This window comes from Xyrauchen texanus, chromosome 43 (assembly GCF_025860055.1).
Source record: "Xyrauchen texanus isolate HMW12.3.18 chromosome 43, RBS_HiC_50CHRs, whole genome shotgun sequence".
NCBI classification, from domain to species: domain Eukaryota; kingdom Metazoa; phylum Chordata; class Actinopteri; order Cypriniformes; family Catostomidae; genus Xyrauchen; species Xyrauchen texanus.
In genome coordinates this window covers 547,923-571,739 of record NC_068318.1, presented here as the reverse complement: position 1 = coordinate 571,739, position 23,817 = coordinate 547,923, and the positions used below count along the sequence as shown (strand labels likewise).

The following is a 23,817-nucleotide window of genomic DNA, read 5'->3' as shown; positions in this document are numbered from 1 at the left end:
ATCAGGAATTCATATTTTATTCACCATATGACCGTACCCAAAATCCAATCCTAAACCTAACTGTCAGTGGAGTAAAAATTTAATTTTAGAGTGAAAATGCAACCTCTGAATTGCACTCATCGTTGATCATATTGCGTGCCGTTGTTAAATCTCATTTGTAAGTAATTGCTTATTTATTAGTCTTGCCAGATCAGTGCAAAAACAATCCTTAAAATATTTTTTTAATTGTTACAACTGATATGTAATGGTAAAGCCAAACCCAGGTTTAAGGGAAAGAGTTAACCATTATAATTCAGCTTAACCTGACTGAATCAACGGACATTGTTTGGTCTTAACAAATCTTCCAGCAATGTTAGTTTGTACCGATTGTCTGTCATTGTTGCAGTCTAATTTAAAAGTGTAAGTGGCCTGAGGACATCACACCAAAGAATACCTTTGAGCTTGCACTGAACACTTATGTGACTGCAGCTGTCGCATTCCAGACACATTCAAAATTAGCACAATTTAGAGGTAAAATTCTCTCAGTTTAAATTAATCCAATGAGAGTTAAATATTATAATCCCTAAACTGGCAGCAATCATATATTTAAAGTATTTGTTGGGAGAGAAACAAGAGCAAAAGCTATGACAATATGCAGAACCAATACAGCCATAAACACAGACGTCATGAGCGACCAGAGACTCTGTGTAATTCTCTCTTGCTAATGTTTTGAATAAATCACTCTTTCACATTATACCCAATGACAAAATAATAAATAAAAATGGTTAGAAGTCCATCTTCCTGGTAAATAGCATTTCATGATTGTATTAAACAAAATGCATCTGAAAGAAGAATGACAAAAATATTGTCTTTAAATAATCACACTTGAAGAGCAATTTAAATGGACCTCACGCAACTTTGACATTGCATTTACGGAATACACATGATAAAGTCACAACTAAACAAATCATGAATCATGAGTGATTACTGTGGTTTGCGGTCATTATTGAATGGCCCATAATCACCCCTAAATAAGTGTCTTGACCTACAAATACATAAGCATATACAGCGGTCTTGACATATACAAATTATGTGGCCACTTATGTAAAGCGAACATAGACTTATATAATGGCAAATACATGTGATTTATAAGTGTTACAATCTAGATTTGTAAGGTTGCAATTTTGCTCTAAAATGCCATTTTTATTTCACTAATAGTTAGGCTTAGAGTTATGGTTTTGGTTAGAGGGGGGGTGGGGGTTGCTAACTTTATGGAACGCAAATATAGGACAATTGAGCATTTTGAGTGCTTAAAGACGGGACGTTTTGCCATCAGACCCTGGCTTGAATACAGGACATGCCTTCAATATGGGATGTTTCCACTGATATAAATATATAAATGGAATGCTGACGCAACGGCAAACTGCCAGCAGGAGGGGAACCCATCAGTGTTCGAGGGGCCATCATTGTATGCCCAAACTCTCATAGAGCATCAATGACTGACAGCTGATAACGCCCCCATTTCACCATCTCCGGCCTCCGGATACAACAGTCAAATTTCGCCCTCTAGTGACATTCAAGTTTAATGTTTAATTTGCTCGTTATGGATAATATTCGTTATGAGGGAGAAGATATACACTGATCGCGAAGTCAGAGCATCCACCTGCCCCGGTGTTCAGCCTCTCAATGCAGCACAACGATCACCAAAGAAAGCAGCAAATCAGTCCTTATGTGCATGTTTTTGGGTGACAACACGTCCTTTCCTCTGGAGGGACTTGGAAAAATTCAGATCAAATCGCCTTATATACCTGGAATTTGCTTGTTTTAATGGTGATGTGCTCTCTGTACATACAGAGATATATGTCATAAATTACATGTTCGTTGCCATTAGCTTATCAGTTTCATTTGAACCATCTTTGCTTTGCATGTCTTCATCAGTCTCAGTGCCGGCTGCGTGTGTGATAGAGGGAGGGAATGTTCATGCTCTCATCGGGTGACCGCAAGAAAAAGGCACTTGATTAAAGTATAACAAGTAACTTTGAACGAACAATTAGATTTTCGCAATAAATATGTTTGAAAATATCTGTTTGTATCTTACCTCAGTTTCTATTTACATTCAGCAGATCTGTTCACCAATGAGTTTGTTAAAGATGGATACTGTTTGATATTGATATACATAACTAGGGATGTACATGCAGATTTTAAGAAATAAAATCGGTGATTTAATCAGTAATGTTAACTGGCTGAAATTAGATGATTTTCTATTAAGTCAATAGGGACATTTGAACATTTGGGCATAGAAATTTGGAGGCGCAGTGGCTTCACTGTTTTGACATCATCAGCAATCTAGTTCTTTATTATATATCAGTGGATGTTTCGCAACATTTCCCCCTCAAGCCTTTAACTTTTTAAATACGGGAAAAACGGTGTCCTATGCTGGACGTCTTAATTTCGATTAAAATACAGGACATCATGGCTTATACAGGACAGTTTGCAACCTAGTTAGGGCTTAGGGTTAGTAAAATACAGTATGCGTTCTTTTTGACATAGTTACATTTTTACAACTAAAAATACAACTCACTTAGGCCTGGATATTTCACTAAAATTTCCCTGCAAACTCATCTGCCGCAGGGCTAGGAGGAAATCAACCAGGGAACACATTTGTGAACACTACTGGAATCAACAACGCACATCTTCAGCTCAAGGGAGGTGAAAGGTGCTAGGCGCAAGCAGTATACCCGGCCGGTCGGTCCGGACTAACCAGTTTGTTCCTGCTAAGACACAGGATGAGACCGGCTCAACCCGAAGATTGTAGAATCTCGTGAAGGGGTTGGGTGTAGCCCAGCCCGCTGCTCTGCAAATGTCAGCTAGAGAGGCACTGGTCAGAGCCCAGGAGGCCGCCATGCTCCTGGTGGAATGGGCTTGTAGACCTACTGGGGTCGGCACATGGTGGGCCTGGTAGAAAACAGCTATGGCATCGATGATCCACTGGGCGATCCTCTGTTTGGAGACAGCGCTTCCTTTCCGCTGTCCACCAAAGCAGACAAAGAGCTGCTCAGAGATCCTAAAGCTCTGCGTGCGATCCAAATAGACACAGCAACACTAAGGCTGGGTCTGCCTCCTCCTAGGGCAGCGATTGCAGGTTCACCACCTAACCCCTGAAAGGGATCGAGGGAACCTTGGGCACATGCCCAGTCGGGGTCTCAGGATTATGTGAGAGTAGCCCGGACCGAAATCCAGGCCCGTTTCGCTGATAGTGACCATTGTGTCCTTGAGCAAGGCACTTAACTCCAGGTTGCTTCGGGGTGATTGTCCCTGTAATAAGTGTACTGTAAGTCGCTTTGGATAAAAGTGCCAAATGCATAAATGTAAATGTAAATGATAAAGAACCCTTGCAGGTCCGGGGCAATCTTCAAGGAGAGTGCCTTAAGCTATACTAATTCTAGGGGCTCGAAGGGAGACCCACGCAGGCCTTGCAGGACTACGGAGTGGTCCCATGAGGGAATGGGGCGAGGTCGGGCATTTAATCTCCTAGAGCCTCTCAGGACCCTGATAATTAGATCATGCTTTCCTAAGGACTTGCCATCCACTGTGTCGTGGTGCGCAGCTATGGCCGCCACCTTAATGGTGGAGGGGGACAGCCATCCCTCCAACCTCTCCTGCAGAAAGGAAAGCACTGAGCTGACTTCGCATCTCTGGGGGTCATCCTGTCAGGAAGAGCACCACTTAGCGAAGAGACACCACTTCAAGGCATACAGGCGCCTCGTAGAGGGGGCCCTAGACTGAGTGATGGTGTCTACCACGGCAGGTGGTAGGCCACTGAGGTGCATGAACACCAGGTCCCTGTGTGCACTTAACATGTCGTGAGAGTGAGCTAGGATTTGACAGTCTTTGAAGTAGTTAAGAATGCAGATGCCCACTTCCCTTGACGGGGCAAGGGCAGCCTCTGTGACCTTCGTGAAGACGCAAGGGGGTGCACGTCCTTCAGGTCTACCGCTACGAACCAATCTTGATGCCGAATGCTCGTTAGAATGCATTTTAACGTCAGCATCTTGAACGGTAGTCTGTGTAAGGCATGGTTCAGAACTCGCAACTCCAAGATTGGCCGCAACCCACTGCCTTTTTTTGGTACAATGAAGTAGAGCCTCCAGTTCTACAGCCCCTATTGCGTGCTTCCATAGAAGGGTGGCAATTCACGCGCGCAAGGTGTGCGCACTGTGGTGAAGTGGATGCCGGTAAACCTGGGCGGGCACCTGACAAAGGGGGACCAGGGGAATAATTCCCTTGGACGTATCGGCAGATAGGGACTCGTGGCAGGGCGGAGCCAGGGAGGCCACATAGACGTGGTTTGAGGAGGAGGTGTGACCCAAGGATTGAGGAAAGTGCTCTGTTGTTGAAAATTTGGATACCGCAGCTACTGGAGCGTGCGGCAAAACAAAAGGAAAAGGGAACAAAAGATTCTCCTCCCGGCCCTCCGGGGCAGTGGCTTCTCACGTCCCTGTGTCGCCCATCTCAGGGGCGCTTTGAGGTCTTCTTCCTAGTGGCGGCCGTGAGATGGGTGGCGTCTGCTTCCTGCGGGGGGCTCGATGCCCAGACGGGGTAGACCCGCAGGAGAGCCATGGCATGCAGGGCAGAAGCAACTTGTCCTGCGGCGCCGAAGGCTCTAGCCGTCAGGGAAGACGTGAGCCTACAGCCCTTGGATGGGAGCTTCGGGTGCCCGTGCCAGGTGGCGGCGCTACGCAGGCACAGGTGCAACACAAGAGCCTTATCCACTGGGGGCATCGCCAAGTAAACCCTTGCCGCTCTGCCATCAAGGGTAGTGAGGGTCGGGGAGCCGAGAGATCAGGACCGGGCAGAGAAAGGTGCCTCCTATGAACTCGTCAGCTCCTCGTGCACTTCCGGGAAGAAAGGCACTGGGGCGGGGCGTGGCTGTGAGCGGCGCTGTGAGCCCAGATACCAATCATAGAGCCGCGAGGGTTCAGGGGAGAGCGGCGGGTTCCACTCTAGCCCGATGCTTGTGGCGGCCCGGGAAAGCATGTCCGTCATCTCAGCGTCTGCCGAGGGGGGAAGCCCAGCGGAGGTTTCCTTGTCAGACAGGACAGGCCCGCTCGCCGATGCTGCGCTCGAGAGCTCATCACATTCTCGGGCACCGAATAAGAGGTCGAACTTGCCCTGGGACGAGCCGGCGCACTCATCCAAATGCCTAACCGGAGCAAACGAACATGCCGGGGAATGGCTGTATGTAGAATAAATACAGGTAGATGGGGACACTTTTTGTCATTGACATGAATGGAAAAACTTGTCCCAATTTACCTTTATTCACCACTACATATAGTAATAAAAATTATTTAAAAAGTTTACAGTTACAGGCGTATGGAAAAGTTTAGGCACCCCTGACAATTTCCATTGATTTTCATTTATAAATAATTGGGTGTTAGGATCAGCAATTTTTTGATATATCAAATAACTGAAGGACACAGTAATATTTCAGTAGTGAAATGAGGTTTATTTGATGAACTGATCATTTGCAATATGCATCAAAATGAAATTAGACAGGTGCATACATTTTGGCAACCCAACAGAAATATCACATCAATATTTAGTTGAGCCTCCTTTAGCAAAAATAACTTAATAAGCCTGTAATGAGTGTCTGGATTCTGGATGAAGGTATTTTGGACCATTCCTCCTTGCAAAACATCTCCAGTTCAGTTAGGTTTTATGGTTGCCGACCATGGACAGCCCGTTTCAAATCACCCCACAGATTTTCAATGATATTCAGGTCTGGGGAATGGGATGGCCATTCCAGAACATTGTACTTGTTCCTCTGCATAAATGCCAGAGTAGATTTTGAGCAGTGTTTTGGGTCGTTGTCTTGTTGAAATATCCTGCGTAACTTCAACTTTGTGACTGATTCCTCTACATTATTCTCATGTATCTGCTGAAATTGAGTGGAATCCATGCAACCCTCAACTTTAACAAGATTCCCAGTACCGGCACTGGCCACACAGCCCCACAGCATGATGGAACCTCCACCAAATTTGACTGTGGGTAGCAAGTGTTTGTCTTGGAACACTGTGTTCTTTTGCCACCATGCATAACGCCCCTTGTTATGACCAAATTTGGATACCTCAAGCGACTCGGTTTGTGGCGTGTGTGTAGAAAAGTCTTCTTCTGCATCACTCTACCGTACAGCTTCTCCTTGTGCAAAGTGTGCTGAATTGTTAAACAATGCACAGTGACACCATCTGCAGCAAGATGATGTTGTAGGTCTTTGGTCAAAAACAGCCCACAGACCACCTCCATTCTCACCATCATTCGCCTTTGCCTCTCCGATATTTTACTTGGCCTGCCACTTCTGGCTTTAACAAGAACTGTGCCTGTGGTCTTCCATTTCCTCACTATGTTCCTCACAGTGGACACTGACAGCTTAAATCTCTGCGATAGCTTTTTGTAGCTTCCCCTAAACCATAATGTTGAACAATCTTTGTTTTCTGGTCATTTGAGAGTTGTTTTGAGGTCCCCATTTTGCCACTCTTTAGAGGAGAGTGAAAGAGAACAACAACTTGCAATTGGCCACCTTAAATACCTTTTCTCATGATTGGAGTGCTAGGTAGTTACAGGTATTCAAATCAACAAAATGACAAGGGTGCCCAAATGTATGCACCTGTCTAATTTTGTTTTTGATGCATATTGCACATTTTCTGTTCATCCAATAAACCTCATTTCACTACCGAAATATTACTGTGCCCTTCAGGTATTTGATAGATCAAAATGAAATCTGACGATTCCCTAGGTCAGATATTTTTGTAATGTTGCTGCTGGCAGAGCAGACAATGATGAAGATGATGACAATGGTGTAAAGATCCCAAGTGCAATTTATTAATAAAAATGAGAACATAAACATGAACTTAACTAGACTTAAAACTTTAACTAGACATAAACATGGCAACGTTTTTGTCTTTGACTAGACAAAAACGTGTGTGTATATATACACTCACCTAAAGGATTATTAGGAACACCTGTTCAATTTCTCATTAATGCAATTATCTAATCAACCAATCACATGGCAGTTGCTTCAATGCATTTAGGGGTGTGGTCCTGGTCAAGACAATCTCCTGAACTCCAAACTGAATGTCAGAATGGGAAAGAAAGGTGATTTAAGCAATTTTGAGCGTGGCATGGTTGTTGTTGCCAGACGGGCCGGTCTGAGTATTTCACAATCTGCTCAGTTACTGGGATTTTCACGCACAACCATTTCTAGGGTTTACAAAGAATGGTGTGAAAAGGGAAAAACATCCAGTATGCGGCAGTCCTGTGGGCAAAAATGCCTTGTTGATGCTAGAGGTCAGAGGAGAATGGGCCGACTGATTCAAGCTGATAGAAGAGCAACTTTGCCTGAAATAACCACTCGTTACAACCGAGGTATGCAGCAAAGCATTTGTGAAGCCACAACACGCACAACCTTGAGGCGGATGGGCTACAACAGCAGAAGACCCCACCGGGTACCACTCATCTCCACTACAAATCCTTTAGGTGAGTGTGTATATATATATATATATATATATACACACACACACACACACACACACAATGGCAGTCAAGAGTTTGGAATAATGTACAGATTTAGCTTTTTCGGAAGGAAATTGGTACTTTAATTCACCAAAGTAGCATTCAGCTGCTTATAGATATAGTCAGGACATTACTGATGTAAAAAACAGCACCATCACTATTTGAAAAAAGCCATTTTTTTTTAAATCTAGATAGGCCCCATTTCCAGCAGCCATCATTATCCTTGAGTAATCATGCTAAATTGCTAATTTGGTACTAGAAAATCACTTGCCATTATATCAAATACAGTTGAGAGCTATTTGGTCCATAAATGAAGCTTAATATTGTCTTTGTGTTTGTTTTTTAGTTCCCACAGTATACAATAGACTGGCATGTCTTAAGGACAATATTAGGTCAAAAATGGCAAAAAACAAACTCATCAGCCAATCATTGTTTTGAGGTTATACAATGCTTGAAATTGGCAAAAAAAATGAATATTTCATACAAAGATGTACACTACAGTCTTCAAAGACAAAGGACAACTGGCTCTAACAAGGACAGAATGAGATGTGGAAGGCCCAGATACAACTAAACAAGAGGATAAGTACAACAGAGACTCTAGTTTGAGAAATAGACACCTCACATGTTCTCTGCTAACAGCTTCATTGAATTCTACCCACTCAATACCAGTTTCATGTACAACAGTAAAGAGAAGACTCGGGTGCAGTTATTATGGGAAGAATTGCAAAGAAAAAGCCACTTTTTAAACAGAAAAAGAAAAGGTTAGAATGGGCAAAAAACTAACAAAAAAAAAAACAGACATTGGACAACAGATAATTGGAAAAGGGTGTTAAGGATCTCAACCCCATTGAGTTTTGTGGGATCAGCAAGACTGTAAGGTGCGTGAGAAGTGCCCGACAAAACAGTCACATCTATGGCAAGTGCTACAGGAAGCGTGGGGTGAAATATCACCCGAGTATCTGGACAAACTGACAGCTGGAATGCCAAGGATATAGATATTTTATAAGGAAAACAACAAACCCCTTTTTAACTAATTTATGTAATTTATTAAGGTTAATTTCACTCATTAATTTATTTGTTTTTTTTTTTCATTACTAATTTAATTTATTTAATCTCACTATCAAAATGCAGTCATGGCAGTTTGCCTGAAAGAATACAAAACGTTTGGATGTCTTACATGATTGACACGATCAGGAGCAGGTGTACATTTTATTCATTCCAACTAACATTTTGAAAATACAAAAACTTTCATGAAGCTGAGAATTTACGTCAGAACAGCTTTACGAACGATTTACACAAAAAAATCGCTCTGCTCGTGTTTTATGAATGAGACCCAATGTGTGTGAAGAACAGACTGAAATTTAAGCCATCATTGTCTGAAAATCCTCCTTCCTACAGTCCTTTGCTGTATAGCAAATCTCATTTGTCATGATACGCATAAGAATCAATGCCATTTGAAATCAAACTTTGGATGCATCTTGGCGCCAGATTTGTACTCGAGCAAGTACAAAAAACATCTGAGAACAGACTAATCGCACTGTGAATTCTGCAACAGTAGGTCTTTCTGTTTGTAGTAATTCTCATTTTGGGGGGAACTATCTCTTTAACTCATTGCATATTGTTAAACAAAAGCACAAAAAATGGAAGATGGAAGATTTTTATTATCAAACTGTGGAGCATATTTCCTCTAAGCCTGCAGTGGCTCATATCCCCAGTGTACGGCACACCTTAGTTTTCCATCCCAGCTGACACACGGACACACACACACACACAGCAGTAGAAGTCACAGTTAGGTGCGACAGTATTTCCTTCCCTCCACCGCTATGCTTGCACATCTGTAGCTCTCTGCTAAAAACACAGTGGGTGGGTTTATCTGAAGATTTATCTGCCCATACACCCTCCCTTCACTGTGCAGCACACATCCACCCACCCCACCCCTCATGCACGGCCAGTGACAGAGGGGGTGGTAGCAAGGAGGAGAGAGAGAGACAGATGAGACACATGACCAGTGAATGAGAATCTTACCCTCAGTACACTGCGTCTTTCACTGGTTGAGCTACTTCAGAGGAACAGGGCTGCGTGTGTGTGCACCTCCAGTTGCTCACCAAAGGCCTCACAAACAAAACACACTTGGGATTATCAACCTCACAGTGACTGAGAATTCTGCCTTTGTTTTTCCAGGATGGCTGAAGCTGAACTTCATAAGGAGAGGCTCCAAGCCCTTGCGGTAAGTTCTCGCTATGTTTCTCTCCACAATCTTTCCAAAACCTTTTTTCCCCTATAATACCAATATAGACTTTGTTAAAATACTCATATCTATGATCTCTTACACTAAAAAAGCATTTCAGAACTATATAACTAGTTAGGATCTCTTTGAAATCAGAAGCCTTTTGAGAAAACCAGCTTAAACCAGACTATACCTGGTCAACCTGTTTGGTTTGCTGTGCTTTAGTGTTTTGGGCACTTTTCAACTGGTCAAGCAGGGAAACCAGCTAATAGTAGCTTAAACCAGCATAGCAGCGAACTTAGTCCTAAAAAGAATGGATGTTATGAACTCATGTAAACTTGTCAGTTTTGGCACTCTATTTTGTTGTTTTTAATTTACGTTTGTCGCAAGCACTCTAACATTGATGAATCACCCTATGACCCAGAGGGCAAGAATTTGAAATGTGGCTAAGAGGGACTCAATTTGGTATCAGGTCAACCCCTTTGCATGGACCAGCAGTGAGCAACAAATGGAAAACTATTTTGGCCACATTGCTAACATCTTTGTGATTCCATAGAATACAAATAAATATCAGAAATAGGCTTTAGATACCAGCATATGTTGGCATTTAGTTTGTGAGTAACTAGATTTTTTCTGAAGCCATTGTGAATGGTGTATGCCCATGCATATCTCACCAGGATGGTTATAGGGTGTTCTTGGTTGGTTGTTTACTGGACCAAGACCTGACCAAGACGCAATTCATTTTTCTAGATATGGCTCTGGTCTCTCTTCACATTTAAACCAATGTGATTTTTCACCCATTTTTTCATCAGAAAAATCTAAGTCGGATCACGTTGAAAAGTACTAGCACACCTAGTGTGCAAGAATTAGGGGTTAGGGATTTATTTGAATCCTTAACCCTAAGTAGGAGCAACAATTAAAGTGATGCTTGCCTTAGCAAACACCACTTATTAAAAGTCTTTCCTTTCTAAACAATGAACAATGATTCTTGGAAGCAAAACGTAGCTGGATGAAGCCTTTTGGATGAGGTTTGCTAAACAAAATGTGAAGTGTTGGATAGAGGGCCTTTATGGGTAACGGTGTTGTGCTCAGATGGGGGAAATATAAATAATTAGTTATACAGTGTCTGGCAGCATCTCAAGCATTGGGTTCCACCACATCTGATAGTTGTGACCAGAATACCAAAACAAAATGTGAAGGAAATGATGTGTAAATTCACATAGTAGTAATGGCAAGGATTTGTGAATCACTCTTCCAGGATTATTGAGACAGCAACTGCATGTCTGCAACTGCAAATGCATTGAAAGGCTTGCAGACACATGGAAAAGACTGCTTCTAGTACTCACTACAATGGTATTTGGTGTGCCGTGTTTTATAATAAACGTACTGTTTGTAATTTTCTTTTTAAAACCATTTTACCATTAAGTTGATTCAGCTATGTTACATGCTTTGCATTTACGCCAAGCAATTCCCCCCAAGCCATTTATTCCAAAACAGTCATTTAGACAAATCATTTCTTATATCAGTTACTAAAATGACTGATATTTGATCAGTGCAGTTTGAAACGACATGTGGGTATCCTCTTTTTAATACTAGGGAAAAATAGTGACAATTATGAACTGGTGAAACTTTATTATGCTGTCTGTTTTGACGGTAGCTTAATGGAAAGCTGTTATAGTTCCACACACCATTATTAGTGTTTCAATGATGCCTTTTTCATCTTGCCTCAAATTTTGGAAGGATTCTACATAGAATCGCACAGAACCACAGACTCTCTGATGTTCCTCCTTCAAAGTGCAATTTGTTTTTGTGACAGTTACAAAAGTAAATGTCACATTTACTTTTATGACACTATTTATTAGGTTTAGGTTCAAAGGTTAAGGTAGGGAGGTCGGTTTTGATGATTTAAAACTTAATCATGAAGCATTAAACTTAAAAACCTAATCTGTGTGGGAGAAATTTAACTGGATTAAAAAAGCTATTTTGCAGCTTGGTAGCTCAGGGAGCAAAGACTGACTACCACACCTGGAGTCGCAAATTCGAATCCAGGGTGTGCTAAGAGACTCCAGCCAGGCATCCTATGCAACTAGTTGAGTCACGTGGGGTTACCTTGGTGGTTGCAATATGAAAGGTAGTAACGATTTGAGGGGCCCAAATTTCCAGGGGGGACCACAACAAATTTGAAACTGTATTAGATCTGTCCTCAACCACCTGGATTGAGGCGAGTAAATGTGCCACCACAAGGAAGTTGAGTGCATTGGGAATTGAGAATGCCAAATTGGGGAAAATCCCCCCGCCTTCTCCCAAAAAAAGCAATATGGAATATTTGGAATAATGTGCTGCGAAGATTTCTTAACAATAACACCATGCCTTAGGAAAGTAAATAGGGTCAAATTTTATTTCATATATACTTTTAACTTTCAGTGAACAGTGACATTTTTTACAAAATGTTGCACATAATGTTTTTTTTCATAACGGACTCCTGATGTTGTAACTGTAAGCTTGCAGTAATTTGGTGTTCAAAGAGTTTATTATGGTCAGTAGGCAGGGTGAGGAAAGATGTTTTGGGGTGTGTGGTGTAGGGGTGTGTGTGGGGGGCATGTCAGTTTCACCACATCATTAAAAAAACAAAAAACATATTAAACATGTCGAAACTCTACAACAAACATAGCCCCCAGAACACTCATTTAAACTGGAGCATTTACACTAGTTCATTTGACTATTACACATTTTTGACAGAGAACAGTGAGACATCTAGCACTTGTAAAGTAATGGTCCACCTTAACATGGAAAGTCAGGATAACACAAATTGCGCTATTTAAAAAAACGAGAAAATAACTGAGCCTGCACGGCAAAAGCAAATAAACAAAAATAAATAAATATAAAAATGTACTCTTGTGCCTACCTTACAGTGCACCGAAGGTGTACTTGCGCTCCGGAGTAAATGAATTCCATCATTAGTGTCTGAATGTCTTTTCTGTTCAGGAGATTTAGATACAAAAAAAAAATCTTATTTTTTTACTTTTGGACTATAAAACTTCTAGCAACAGTTCTCCCCTGTGCCAGCGTCACACATTTGTGCATCAATCAAGAGGAAAGATATGATGCGCTAATCCCGTTCCGAGAAAGAAATCATAAAACGAAAATTATTTAATAAAAACATAGATAGCCTGCTTACATATTATATTTAAATGCCTTACCGAAAGTGTTCCTTTGAAATGACAATGGAGTATACACAGCTAATAAATGTAAAAGTTATTGCATAAATATATGAATGAATCATATGTCAAACACAACTCAAAATACAAGCTTATTTATTGAAACATGGACAAATAAATAAGCTTGTATTTGCAATCCCAACACTCCCACTTCCCAAGTCATTGTCAGTAAGCCTACTTTTAATTTAGGCTTGTCTTCATGATGGAAAGTACCACATGAGTTTGCCCATAGGTTTACAATTTAGGATTTCTTGTTTCACTCAATATTCATCTGTGTATACCAACCACACACTTTATTTAGACTTCATTCATTCCCATGCACTCAAGAAAAGCGAATCATGTGGGCTGCTTGAAATTTGTCAAGCATTTTTGAAATAATATAAAACTGAGGCTATACTTTTCAGTAGATCACTGACATAAACTTATTTGAATCAAATAACAGTTAACTTAACATTTATATCTTCATCAGTATAGTGTGTTTTATCATGCATTTTAGTGGGTGTGCATCATGTATATTGTTTTCTGCACCTGGCGAAACTGAAAGCCTGACCAGTTGATCTTAACTGGTTTAAGCTGGTCTAGCTGGCCTCCCAGTTGGCCTCCCAGTCTGGCAAATCTGCAGGTCTAACAGGTCCATCCTAGCCAAGCAGGTGCTAAGCCGGTTTAGCTGGTCCAATCCTGACCAACTATCAATACCCAAAACCACTCTAAAACCAGCTAGCCAAACCAGCCTGATACCAGCTAGATCACCAGCTTTGGCTGTTGTTTTTTCAGCAGGAAGACCAACGTGTCCAAAACGCTAACCACAAACTGACTCACAAATCATTTGAATATTACTTTCATTTTTATAGTGGGGGTTACATATTAAATAAATGTATATATGTTGTGTTTTTCTTTGTTATATATCTATGAGTCATTTGTGGCACAGAAGCACTGATTTTTAATAGTTTTGTCAGACAATTGTTGTAAGTCCACCACTCCCTCAATGTTGTTACTACTAGACTAACTAGGTATGCTCCTAGTCTATGGCCTAAACCCATAGGGCACAGGGTAACTGTTTGGTCCAAATCTGTGGCTTCTGTTTATGGGCCAACAAGTGAGGCAATGTCACTAGCTTAATGAGAGGCAAGTTAGCTGCTTGCTAATTGTGGTACACTGGGTGGAGGTGATAGTGTTCAGCCTGTGGGGAAGAATACCCTCTTGATTTTGTATGCTCACCCTGAGTGATTCTGACTTGTTGACACAGAATAATTTAGTCAAGCTGAGGTTTAGACCTTTGCTACAGGCCCTATTTACACTGGGCCCTACAGGCATAGTAGCCAGAACTAGTGGGTTAAATTTAGCAGCAGCTGTCTGTGATGGTTTGGCTCAGGGTTTACATTTTTCTGGGAGGTGGGGTTGGGAAGCAGGAACAGGCCTCAGGTGGGATTGGATCCCTAGAGCTCTAGATTGTTAGGGGCTCAGCTGCGTTTCTAACATGGGTTTTGGGAACTAACCCTGCTGTAACTAAAAGCCTTTCAGCTAACTGGCATTGCAAAAATATCATAGCATTCACATTACGATTACAGAAATATTTAAGTTAAATACATTTTGTTTCATATACGTACCTACATACTGTGGATGCATTAAAGGTTCACTAATAGTTCAAATTAGAAACATACATTAACAAACCCTGAATTTAACTTGTGATAAAGTCAACATGTGTTCGCAAACATTTTTACTTCTGTAATGTGACATAATTCTAAATCAAACAGTATAATCAATGGGGAAATTTAGGGCAGGGCTTGATTTTATCCATCTGTAATTGGTTGGATCATGAAAAGTGGTCTCTATGATAGGCTGTTGCCAGTCAGTAAACGAATATGTGGTTTCATAGTGGTTAAAAAAATATATACATTTCTTGATTAATTTCAAGCAGTATTTATGTGGTTAATAAGAAAGATGCACTGTTTTCAAATTTCCAAAATTAATTAGTAAGTGCTTAATTTGCAGTGAAACTGGCTGAGCAGTTTCTTGAACAAGGGCACAATGGTGATAGTTCAAGAAAACCCATGCAACTCCAAACTTTTGGTTGCCACCCCAAATCTTTAACCCCCTGGAGTATATGTTGTAATAATTGCATTAAATCATACATTTCATAGATTTGTGAGTGAACATGAACTCAAGTTCATTACCTGCTGCTGTCAAATAATCCTGTTAGCAAAGGCAATACTGACCATAGACATCGAATACCAAGATGCTGCATTAGCAACTGTTTCTAATTACCATGATGCGTCAGTATGCCGCTATGTTGAAAAGGTCAATATCACCCGTAAACACATGCAAGTGAATTGACAGATGCAACTTGCAAGACATGTTGTGCCTATATGTGCATTCTCACCTATCTTGAGTCTGTAATCGCCAATCTGTACAATTTTCGGCTGCATTTCTGTCAGTGTAATGACAGTAAATTGGCTACTGATTACTTTTTATGAGCTCAACCTGAAATGTTGACTTCTCCAAGATGTGGGTTTGAATCAGGTGAACCTGCTATCTTTGTTTGCAGATTATCTTTGAAAATCCAAATCAAATCAATAAATTAATAAATAAAATTGTACCAAGTTTTTTTTTTAATCAAAAGCTATGGAATAACTTTTCACAAATATTTACTTTACAGAAATATTTCAAGTTTAATTTAAGTTATACACTATAATGTGGTTCCTTAAAATGTCTTTAAAGTCAACAATAAAATAAATATGGGCTCTTTGTACTTTCTTAATATGTTCCTGGTTTTATTGTTCACAGTTCATTAGAGCATGTTATAAAAACACACCTTTTTGTCTCCTTAAGGAGACAAATGTGTTCCAAATGATGGAACCACCCCAGTGTTGGCTGCTGTACCTCAAACAGTACCTTTTTTCTGATAATGTATTGTGGTACTGTTTAGAACCATTTTCTTCAAGAATGCAAAGATCATTGTCACAAGAAATTACGCAAAAATAATTATTGAAGAGAGGCATACAGTTATTAATAGTGGATTCTGAGTAGTATGTATTATGTACGTTGTGACAAAAAATGATTTATGGCCCTGATTTATGGTTCAATTGCTGTACATTTGACCTTTCCCTCCGCCCCCCTTACCCTCCACTCCCCTCCCCAACCCCTCCCTCCGGCAGTGAGTGAGTGAAGGTCTTCTTATGGGGGAGAACTCAGCCTATTTAAACAGACTTTAAGTGTGTGTGGTCATCATTTACAGCTGAACCAGACGGACGCATCTGTAGAACACGGGTGATTGCACTTTAAAATGGCGTTTATTTTCAGAAGTATGTGATTTTTTAAATATTGATGTTTTACATTTTGGTACCTTGATTTTTAACAGGCGTTTAAATCATTTTTATTTGTACGTAATTCAGCCCCTATCAACGATTATGAAAACCTGGATCGCATCGATCAACTGCGTAAGTTTACATAAAGATCATTTTTATGTATTTATATATTAGAATTGCTTAGTACTGATGTGAATATTTTCTATTTATTTTTCAGTGACTGAACCGTTAATTAATGAAACAACAGGTCAGAGCAAATCTGTCAACAGATGTGTACTGCAAGGTATGTATACATTATTTGCGTTCTATTTTGATTATGCAATATTGATAAAACAAAAATGTATTTTCTGTGTTTGTAGATATTTCAAATGTCGACTTGTCAACGCTTGTCTCACAACCGGGGTTTGCTACACCCAAACCGAAGACATCACTGTCACTCAGTTCACGGAGACGCAACAAACCCGTTAGTCCAATTCCGAGGATTTCACGAAGCCCTCGATTACATGTTGTACCCCCAGCTGGAAACGGTGCAAGACACTATTTTGGAGAAAAAAAACATCGGTCTTCATCAGGAGAAAGGAGAAGCGATCAAACAACGTCATGTCAAATACCTTCTGTGTTAAACGCATCAGTTGGTGAGTAGGCTACGATTCACACTAACATCATTAAAAATGGTAACCCCCTTGCTAATGCACATATTCTCATTCTTTATATAGATTTGTACGCTACCAGTTTGCAAATTGACGAAGACCCCACAGCAATCTTCAATAATGATGCGTTCGTGAGGGAGTGGGACGCTCTTAACCAACCCATACTTCCAGACAACACCGATAATGCTGTCTCATCACACGGTGGGGCTGTGGTGCCAGATGAGGAGCTGCTGCTAAACGACGCGGAGGATGTGATTTCGTTTATTGATGCTGTATCGGATTGTACGGAGGACGATGCGAATAATCAGGAGTGTGTGGAAGAGACAGTTATCGAAGCGGATGAAAATCTACCATCAAATCAACAGAACTTTTCCCATGATTTGTTGATGGAATTGCGTGAACAGAATCGATTGGCGGACGAGAAGCTGGACATTATTTCAGAGAATGTCAAACGTCTTTGTGACTGCTTCCACATGGTGATGACAAACTCAGAAGAACAAGGAAGTCTACGGCTTATTCTCGATCGAGTTGGTGCCAATCGCGAGATGTTGAATAAAATTGAAAAGATTCTCCAGGACGAATTCCGAGAAAGCCAGCTCATGGTAAATATATTGACTAACATCAATAACGCTGTCATAGAACATATAAAATAACTAATTGTGTTTATGATTGATTTGTGTTAAAAGGGTGTTGTTGTTTTGTAGCTGGTATGTGTATAATTGTTTTTATGATTGATTTGTGTTAAAAGGGTGTTGTTTTGTATTATTTAGGCTACCTGTGCTTTTTTTGTAGTTGGTGTATGTGTATAATCAGTGGAAAATAAAACTGAATTGAAAAAAGTTTTCAATATGACGAGTAAAAGAACACATTCAGACGATGAATTGCTTAATTGTCAACCAGACTTTGAACAAAATCCTTCTGCAAGAACTAGATACGATCATTTGTCAAATATTGAACATCTACAAAGCATAATCGATCAACAGATAGATGTTTTAGGTCCTGCCTATTTGGATTTAAATGCTAGATTAGAGGGTATTCTTCAAACACAGAGAAGATGTCTAAATTATTCTAATGGTAATAAAGAATGTGAGATGTTAAATCAGTCACTAGAACCATCATCACACAGTTCATCCTCATTAATATCAGGCCCCTCGCGCTCTAAAGTACGCAAAGCGATTAGAAGACATGATCCAAAAATATAATGACAAACTGGGGTCTCACGACCTAACCTTTGTGAAAGATTAGAAGCAATGATAAAAAAGCACGAGGATGCTAATAATGAGGATGAGCTGATTGTTGATGCAGTACAGACTGGTGGTGTAAGCAATATTTCATCAGACACGAATGACCCCCATGTAGGTTTAAGTCAGAATAATATTGAAACATTGGTTAGAAACGGAGGTGTTGTAAATGATTTCACAATTGTACAAAGACCGCGTTTCAATGGCATAGAGATACACAGGGCTCTAAATTTAAGGGATTTAATATCTACAGACCTTGCTGAATACAGTACATCTGTGCACAATGCATTGTCAGAGATGGTGTCATTTTCCAGACAGATGGGCGGTGAATCCAGTTTTATTAATATTTCACTGAGAGGCCCCAGTCTGAAATCTGATGTAAACTGTGTATTATCACCTAGCAATGGCTATAACGAACGCATTTTTGTTGAACAATTTGAAAAAATTATGCAGAGCAATGCGAAAGTGATGGCCGACGACAGTTTGCAGTTACACGCATCCATAGCCAGAAGTAGGAACGGTGGTGCTCGTAGGAAGCTAGTTGATATAGCACATGATGACGTGATTAGAAGAAAAAGAATGCATTTATTCTGTCCTGTCAATACGTCAAACAACCTGTGTTTTTCATTATGTCTAGCATATTTTCTCGACCCTCAGATTTCCCATGACAACTTAGAAAGACGGGGTGAATCCATTCAGAGTGCTGGCGGTTTCACACCTCGGGATAAAATAGGTCTAGGAGACATTGCAAAATTTGAACGTGCATTAGACATAAAAATTGTTGTCTTTTACAGGTCAACCGATGGAAAGTTGGAAAAATATAAAACTTCAGATGAGCCACACACCAAAACAGCATATCTTTACATTCATGATTCTCATTATTACATGATAAAGAATCTGAAAGCCTTTATAGGGTCTGCATATGTGTGTGATTTCTGTTACACAGGTTATACTGAGCAGACAGAATCATGATTGTAAATATGTGTGCTCTGTTTGCAACGATAGTGAGTGCTACAAACAGCCTAAAAGCATAATACACTGTCAAGACTGTTTGCGTTATTGCAGATCTAGATACTGTTTTAATGCTCATAAAATAGTACCCCCTACGGACGATGATTGTGGTAGATCTCCTTGCGATACTACAAAATATTGTCGTAAATGCAATAAACGTTACCATACAGCCAAAAACCCCAAACCTCATAACTGTCCAAATGATAAATGTCTACATTGCGGGGATGATGTAAGCCACGAAGGCCTACACCAGTGCTTCATACAGCCTACCATACCCAAGGAATATACAGATCGTTACATTTTCTATGATTTTGAAACACGATGTGATAATGGTAAACATATAGCAAATTATGTGTGTGCCATGACTTTTGATGGTGAGACATTTGAATTTGGAGGTGAGGGATGTGTGAGACAACTCGTTTGGAGGTTTAGACAGCCGAGGTACAAAAATTACACTTGGATTGCACACAATGCAAGCGGGTTTGACAACTTTTTAATTCTGGAGTATTTTTGCAATGCAGGACTCCAACTTAACATAGTAATGCAGGGCTGTAGAACCATTTTCATGTATGATGAGACTTTTAGGCAACGTTTTATCGATTCTTACTCATTCCTCCACATGGCTCTGTCTAAGATGCCATCTGCGTTAAATTTGGAAAATGAAGAAAAAGGCTTCTTTCCTCACTATTTCAACAGACAGGAAAATCAGACTTATATAGGTCCATACCCTGCTAAAAACTACTACGGGTACAACTCCATGACAGATAGTGCCAGGACAAAATTTGATCAGTGGTACGAAACAGTCGATGGTGAAGTCTTTGATTTCAAAAAAGAGATTGGCATCTACTGCATGAATGACGTCGTTTTATTACGTGAAGCATGCATTAAATTTAGAGATGAATTCCTACGATGCACGCAGGTAGATCCTTTCAGCTACGTGACTCTTGCTAGTTGCTGTATGGGTGCTTTCAAGACGCAATTTCTCTCTAGAAATACACTGGCTCTGACACATAATAATGCATACGTCAATCAGTATAAGACATTCTCTAACATCTCTATTGAATGGCTTGAGTATGTGAAAAAAACACGTGACGTAGACATTCACCACGCGCTAAATCACGGTGAAGTGAAATTTGGAGGGTACTTTGTTGATGGATATTACGAAAAAGATGGTGTACTGAAAAGCTCTAGAATTTGCCGGATGTTTTCACCACGGTCACGAGTGTCGTTACAGATCTGACTATGTAAACCCCTGTCAAAAGTGTCTTTTGGAGTGCTCAGGATGCAGTTTAATGACAAGATTGATGTTTTGCAGAACGCATACTGTTTAGACGTTGAGGTGATGCATGAGTGTGTATGGAAGAATCTTAAGCAAACTGACCCTCATGTAATTGCATTTATGACCACTTATTCGGCACCTGAGAGACTGAAACCACGTGATGCACTCTTTGGGGGCGTACAAATGCTTACAAGTTGTACCACAAAACTTCAGAAAATGAAAAGATCAGATATGTTGATTTCACGAGTCTTTATCCTTACTGTCAGGCTCGAAAAAGCTACCCTGTTGGACATCCTGAAATAATTTTCAAGGATTTTGAACCCCTTGAAAATTATTACGGACTTATTAAGGCCACAATGCTACCCCCCCGAAAATTGCTTCATCCTGTGCTTCCTTACAGGTGTGCAGGGAAACTTATGTTTCCTCTATGCAGAACATGCGTTGAGAAACAAATCAATGTTACATCTTGTATGCATACAGATGAGGAGAGGTCTATCTCAGGCTGCTGGGTGAGCATTGAATTGTTGAAGGCGATTGAGAAGGGGTATCTTGTAATGGAGGTCTCAGAGGTGTGGCACTTTGCAGAGAAATCGGAAACACTGTTTTCCGATTATGTAAAGACCTTTCTGAAATTTAAACAGGAGGCCTCAGACTATCCCTCTCACGTAGTCACCGATTCAGACAAAAAGCCTATATCGATGATTACTTTAAAAAGAAGGGATTAACCTCGATCCTGCAAAGATCTGTCACAACCCTGCTCAGAGATCTATCAACAAATTGTTGCTGAATAGTCTGTGGGGGCGTTTTTCAATGAGAGAAAATCTACCCACTTCTAAACTTTTGAAAGACCCAGAAGAATTTGCTCACATCATATTTGGCTGTCAGTATGACGTTAAATATTTCACATTCGTGTCTGATGAAATTGCGCTGGTGCAGTACAAACATGACGATGGAGCCATGTACAACACACGGGATGTGAATATATTTCTGGGGGCCTTTACAACAGCACATGCACGGTTAGAATTGTATAGCCTTATGGATAAATTGGGTGACAGATTGTTGTATAGCGACACAGACAGCGTTATCTTTATCTCTAGAGACGGTGATTGGGAACCTCCTCTGGGTCCTTATTTAGGAGATCTGACTGACGAAATCGGCAATGATGATCACATCACAGAATTTTGTTCAGGAGGGCCTAAAACATACGGATATCGCACTGCAAAAGGTAAAGTGTGTATGAAAGCAAAGGGTATAACTTTGAATGCTGAAAATTCTATGGCGATTAGATTAGACACTTTGATCGGTCTTGTTGACAGTTATGTAAAATCGCATGACACCAAACACGTCCTAGCCTACACAGACAACATCGTGAGGAATAAAAAGAACTTCACTTTGCAAAACAAGTCAGTTGTTAAAAAGTTTCAAGTGGTGTATAATAAGAGGCTGCTTTTCCCTGATTATACAACTCTACCATATGGCTACTAATAATTTTTAAACCACCGCAGTGTGCGGGAGGTTGATGGTTTTGATTTTAGACTTCAACATCCTTTTTCATGTGTAATAAGTGGACCTTCAAATTCTGGAAAGTCTTATTTTGTAAAAATGTTGTTGGAAAATGCTGTAAATATGATTTCTAAAAAGATTGAAAACATTGTGTACATTTATGATTGCTGGCAACCTATGTATGATGAACTGTATAAATTGTATAACATTAAATTTGTGGAAGGAATACCTCAATCTCTGAATGATGATGTTTTATTACCTGTCAATAAAACAAATCTGTTAATAATTGACGACATGATGAAGGAGGCAAGTGGAAACTCTGAAGTGGAAAAGTTATTCACTCAATACGTTCACCATAGAAACCTCAAGCTATTTATATTGTGCAGAATTTATTTTTCCAAGGTAAATCCAGCAGAACCATCAGTTTGAATACAAATTATTTAATATTGTTTAAGAATCCTCGTGATAACAATCAGATAAATGTGTTGGGAAAACAAATGTACCCCGGAAATACAAAATATTTTATGGAATGCTATCAAGATGCTACCAACCAGCCTTTTGGATACCTCATGATAGACTATAAAGCAAAAACCCCTGAATGTTTTCGTCTCAGAACGGGGTTGCTTTCAAACCAGCCAGTAGTTTACATTCAAAAAGAAAACCGTGATTTTGGTAAAATGTCTGCTAGACTATCTAGAAACCTCCCCTGTTAAAAATGCTATTTAAAGCGACCCCCATGCAAAGGCGTCTTATTATGCAATCAGCATCTGACGAGCTCATTTTAACATTGTGTGAGATTGCATTTAATGTACTCTATGGCACAATCCCACTAACGAACCAGCAACACAAACGGTTGAAGAGGAGAAAGACTGAAATTAAATACATAGCCAATAAAAAGATTGGTGTGTCCACAAAAAACGCATGCTCAACCAGAAAGGAGGATTTCTTCTTCCGCTTTTGAGCATAGCAGTCCCCTTTATTACAAGTCTGATAACGGCTAAACAAGGTTGAAGATGGAGTATGCTGAGAAGCTGTTTTTAGTGTCTCAAAACCAAATAGATAAACTGAAGATGTCCAATACCCGAGAGTCTATTCAACAAACCGTGGAAGACGATCTGGATGTTGCTATAAGAAATATTTTGAATAAAGACAATTTGGATACTCATGAGAAGGCTAAGCTTTACACCTCGGCTTTACAAAGATTTTTAATGGTAGTTAAACAGGGTGATCGAGATAGTAACACATTAACGCTTGCATTAACATCCCCAATGAGTCTCACAAAGAACAATCTGTTAACCCTGTAGAAGATATTATAGCAGATGTATTGAAAAATGTCCCATTGAGATGTGTGAAAAATGCAAGATACATCATGGATAAAATGTCTAAAGCCAAAGAAATGGCATCTTGGAACGATTCGGGGGAGTTTGTATTTAAAGGCATTACTATACAGGGATCACACGTGATGGATCTTGTAAAGAGTATTACGGCTCCGCATAATATTAGGGATGACCGTAGACCTCATGGATGGACTGAGTTTTTGCAGGCAATTGCTACTTTAAACATCCCCTATTCAACAGTGCCAAACCATAAGGTTAGACGTGTAATAAGTTCATTTAAAACCAAACCGTCTACATCGCCCTCTACCTCTATGGGTCAAAGAATGTATTTAAGTACGCCTTCTTCTAAGGATTCAGATGTATCACCGTTTAAATCACCGTCTCTTGATCAAAACGTATGGCTGTCATTTTGATATTGTATAATTGTATATTCATTTTTGTACAAATTAATCATATGGTATTCAATAAAGCTATGACATTGGTACATTTGACATTGTG

At 40.1% G+C, this 23,817-nt stretch overlaps 1 protein-coding gene across 1 annotated transcript in view; it reads left to right on the top strand.

The window, feature by feature from the left end:
- Positions 1–23,817, top strand: part of LOC127635719 (paralemmin-2-like) — a 197,628-nt gene that overhangs the window by 26,942 nt on the left and 146,869 nt on the right. The window contains exon 2 of the mRNA XM_052115949.1: positions 9,730–9,775. Within this exon, the coding sequence (XP_051971909.1) occupies positions 9,730–9,775 (46 nt within the window). The remainder of the gene's footprint in view (positions 1–9,729; positions 9,776–23,817) is intronic.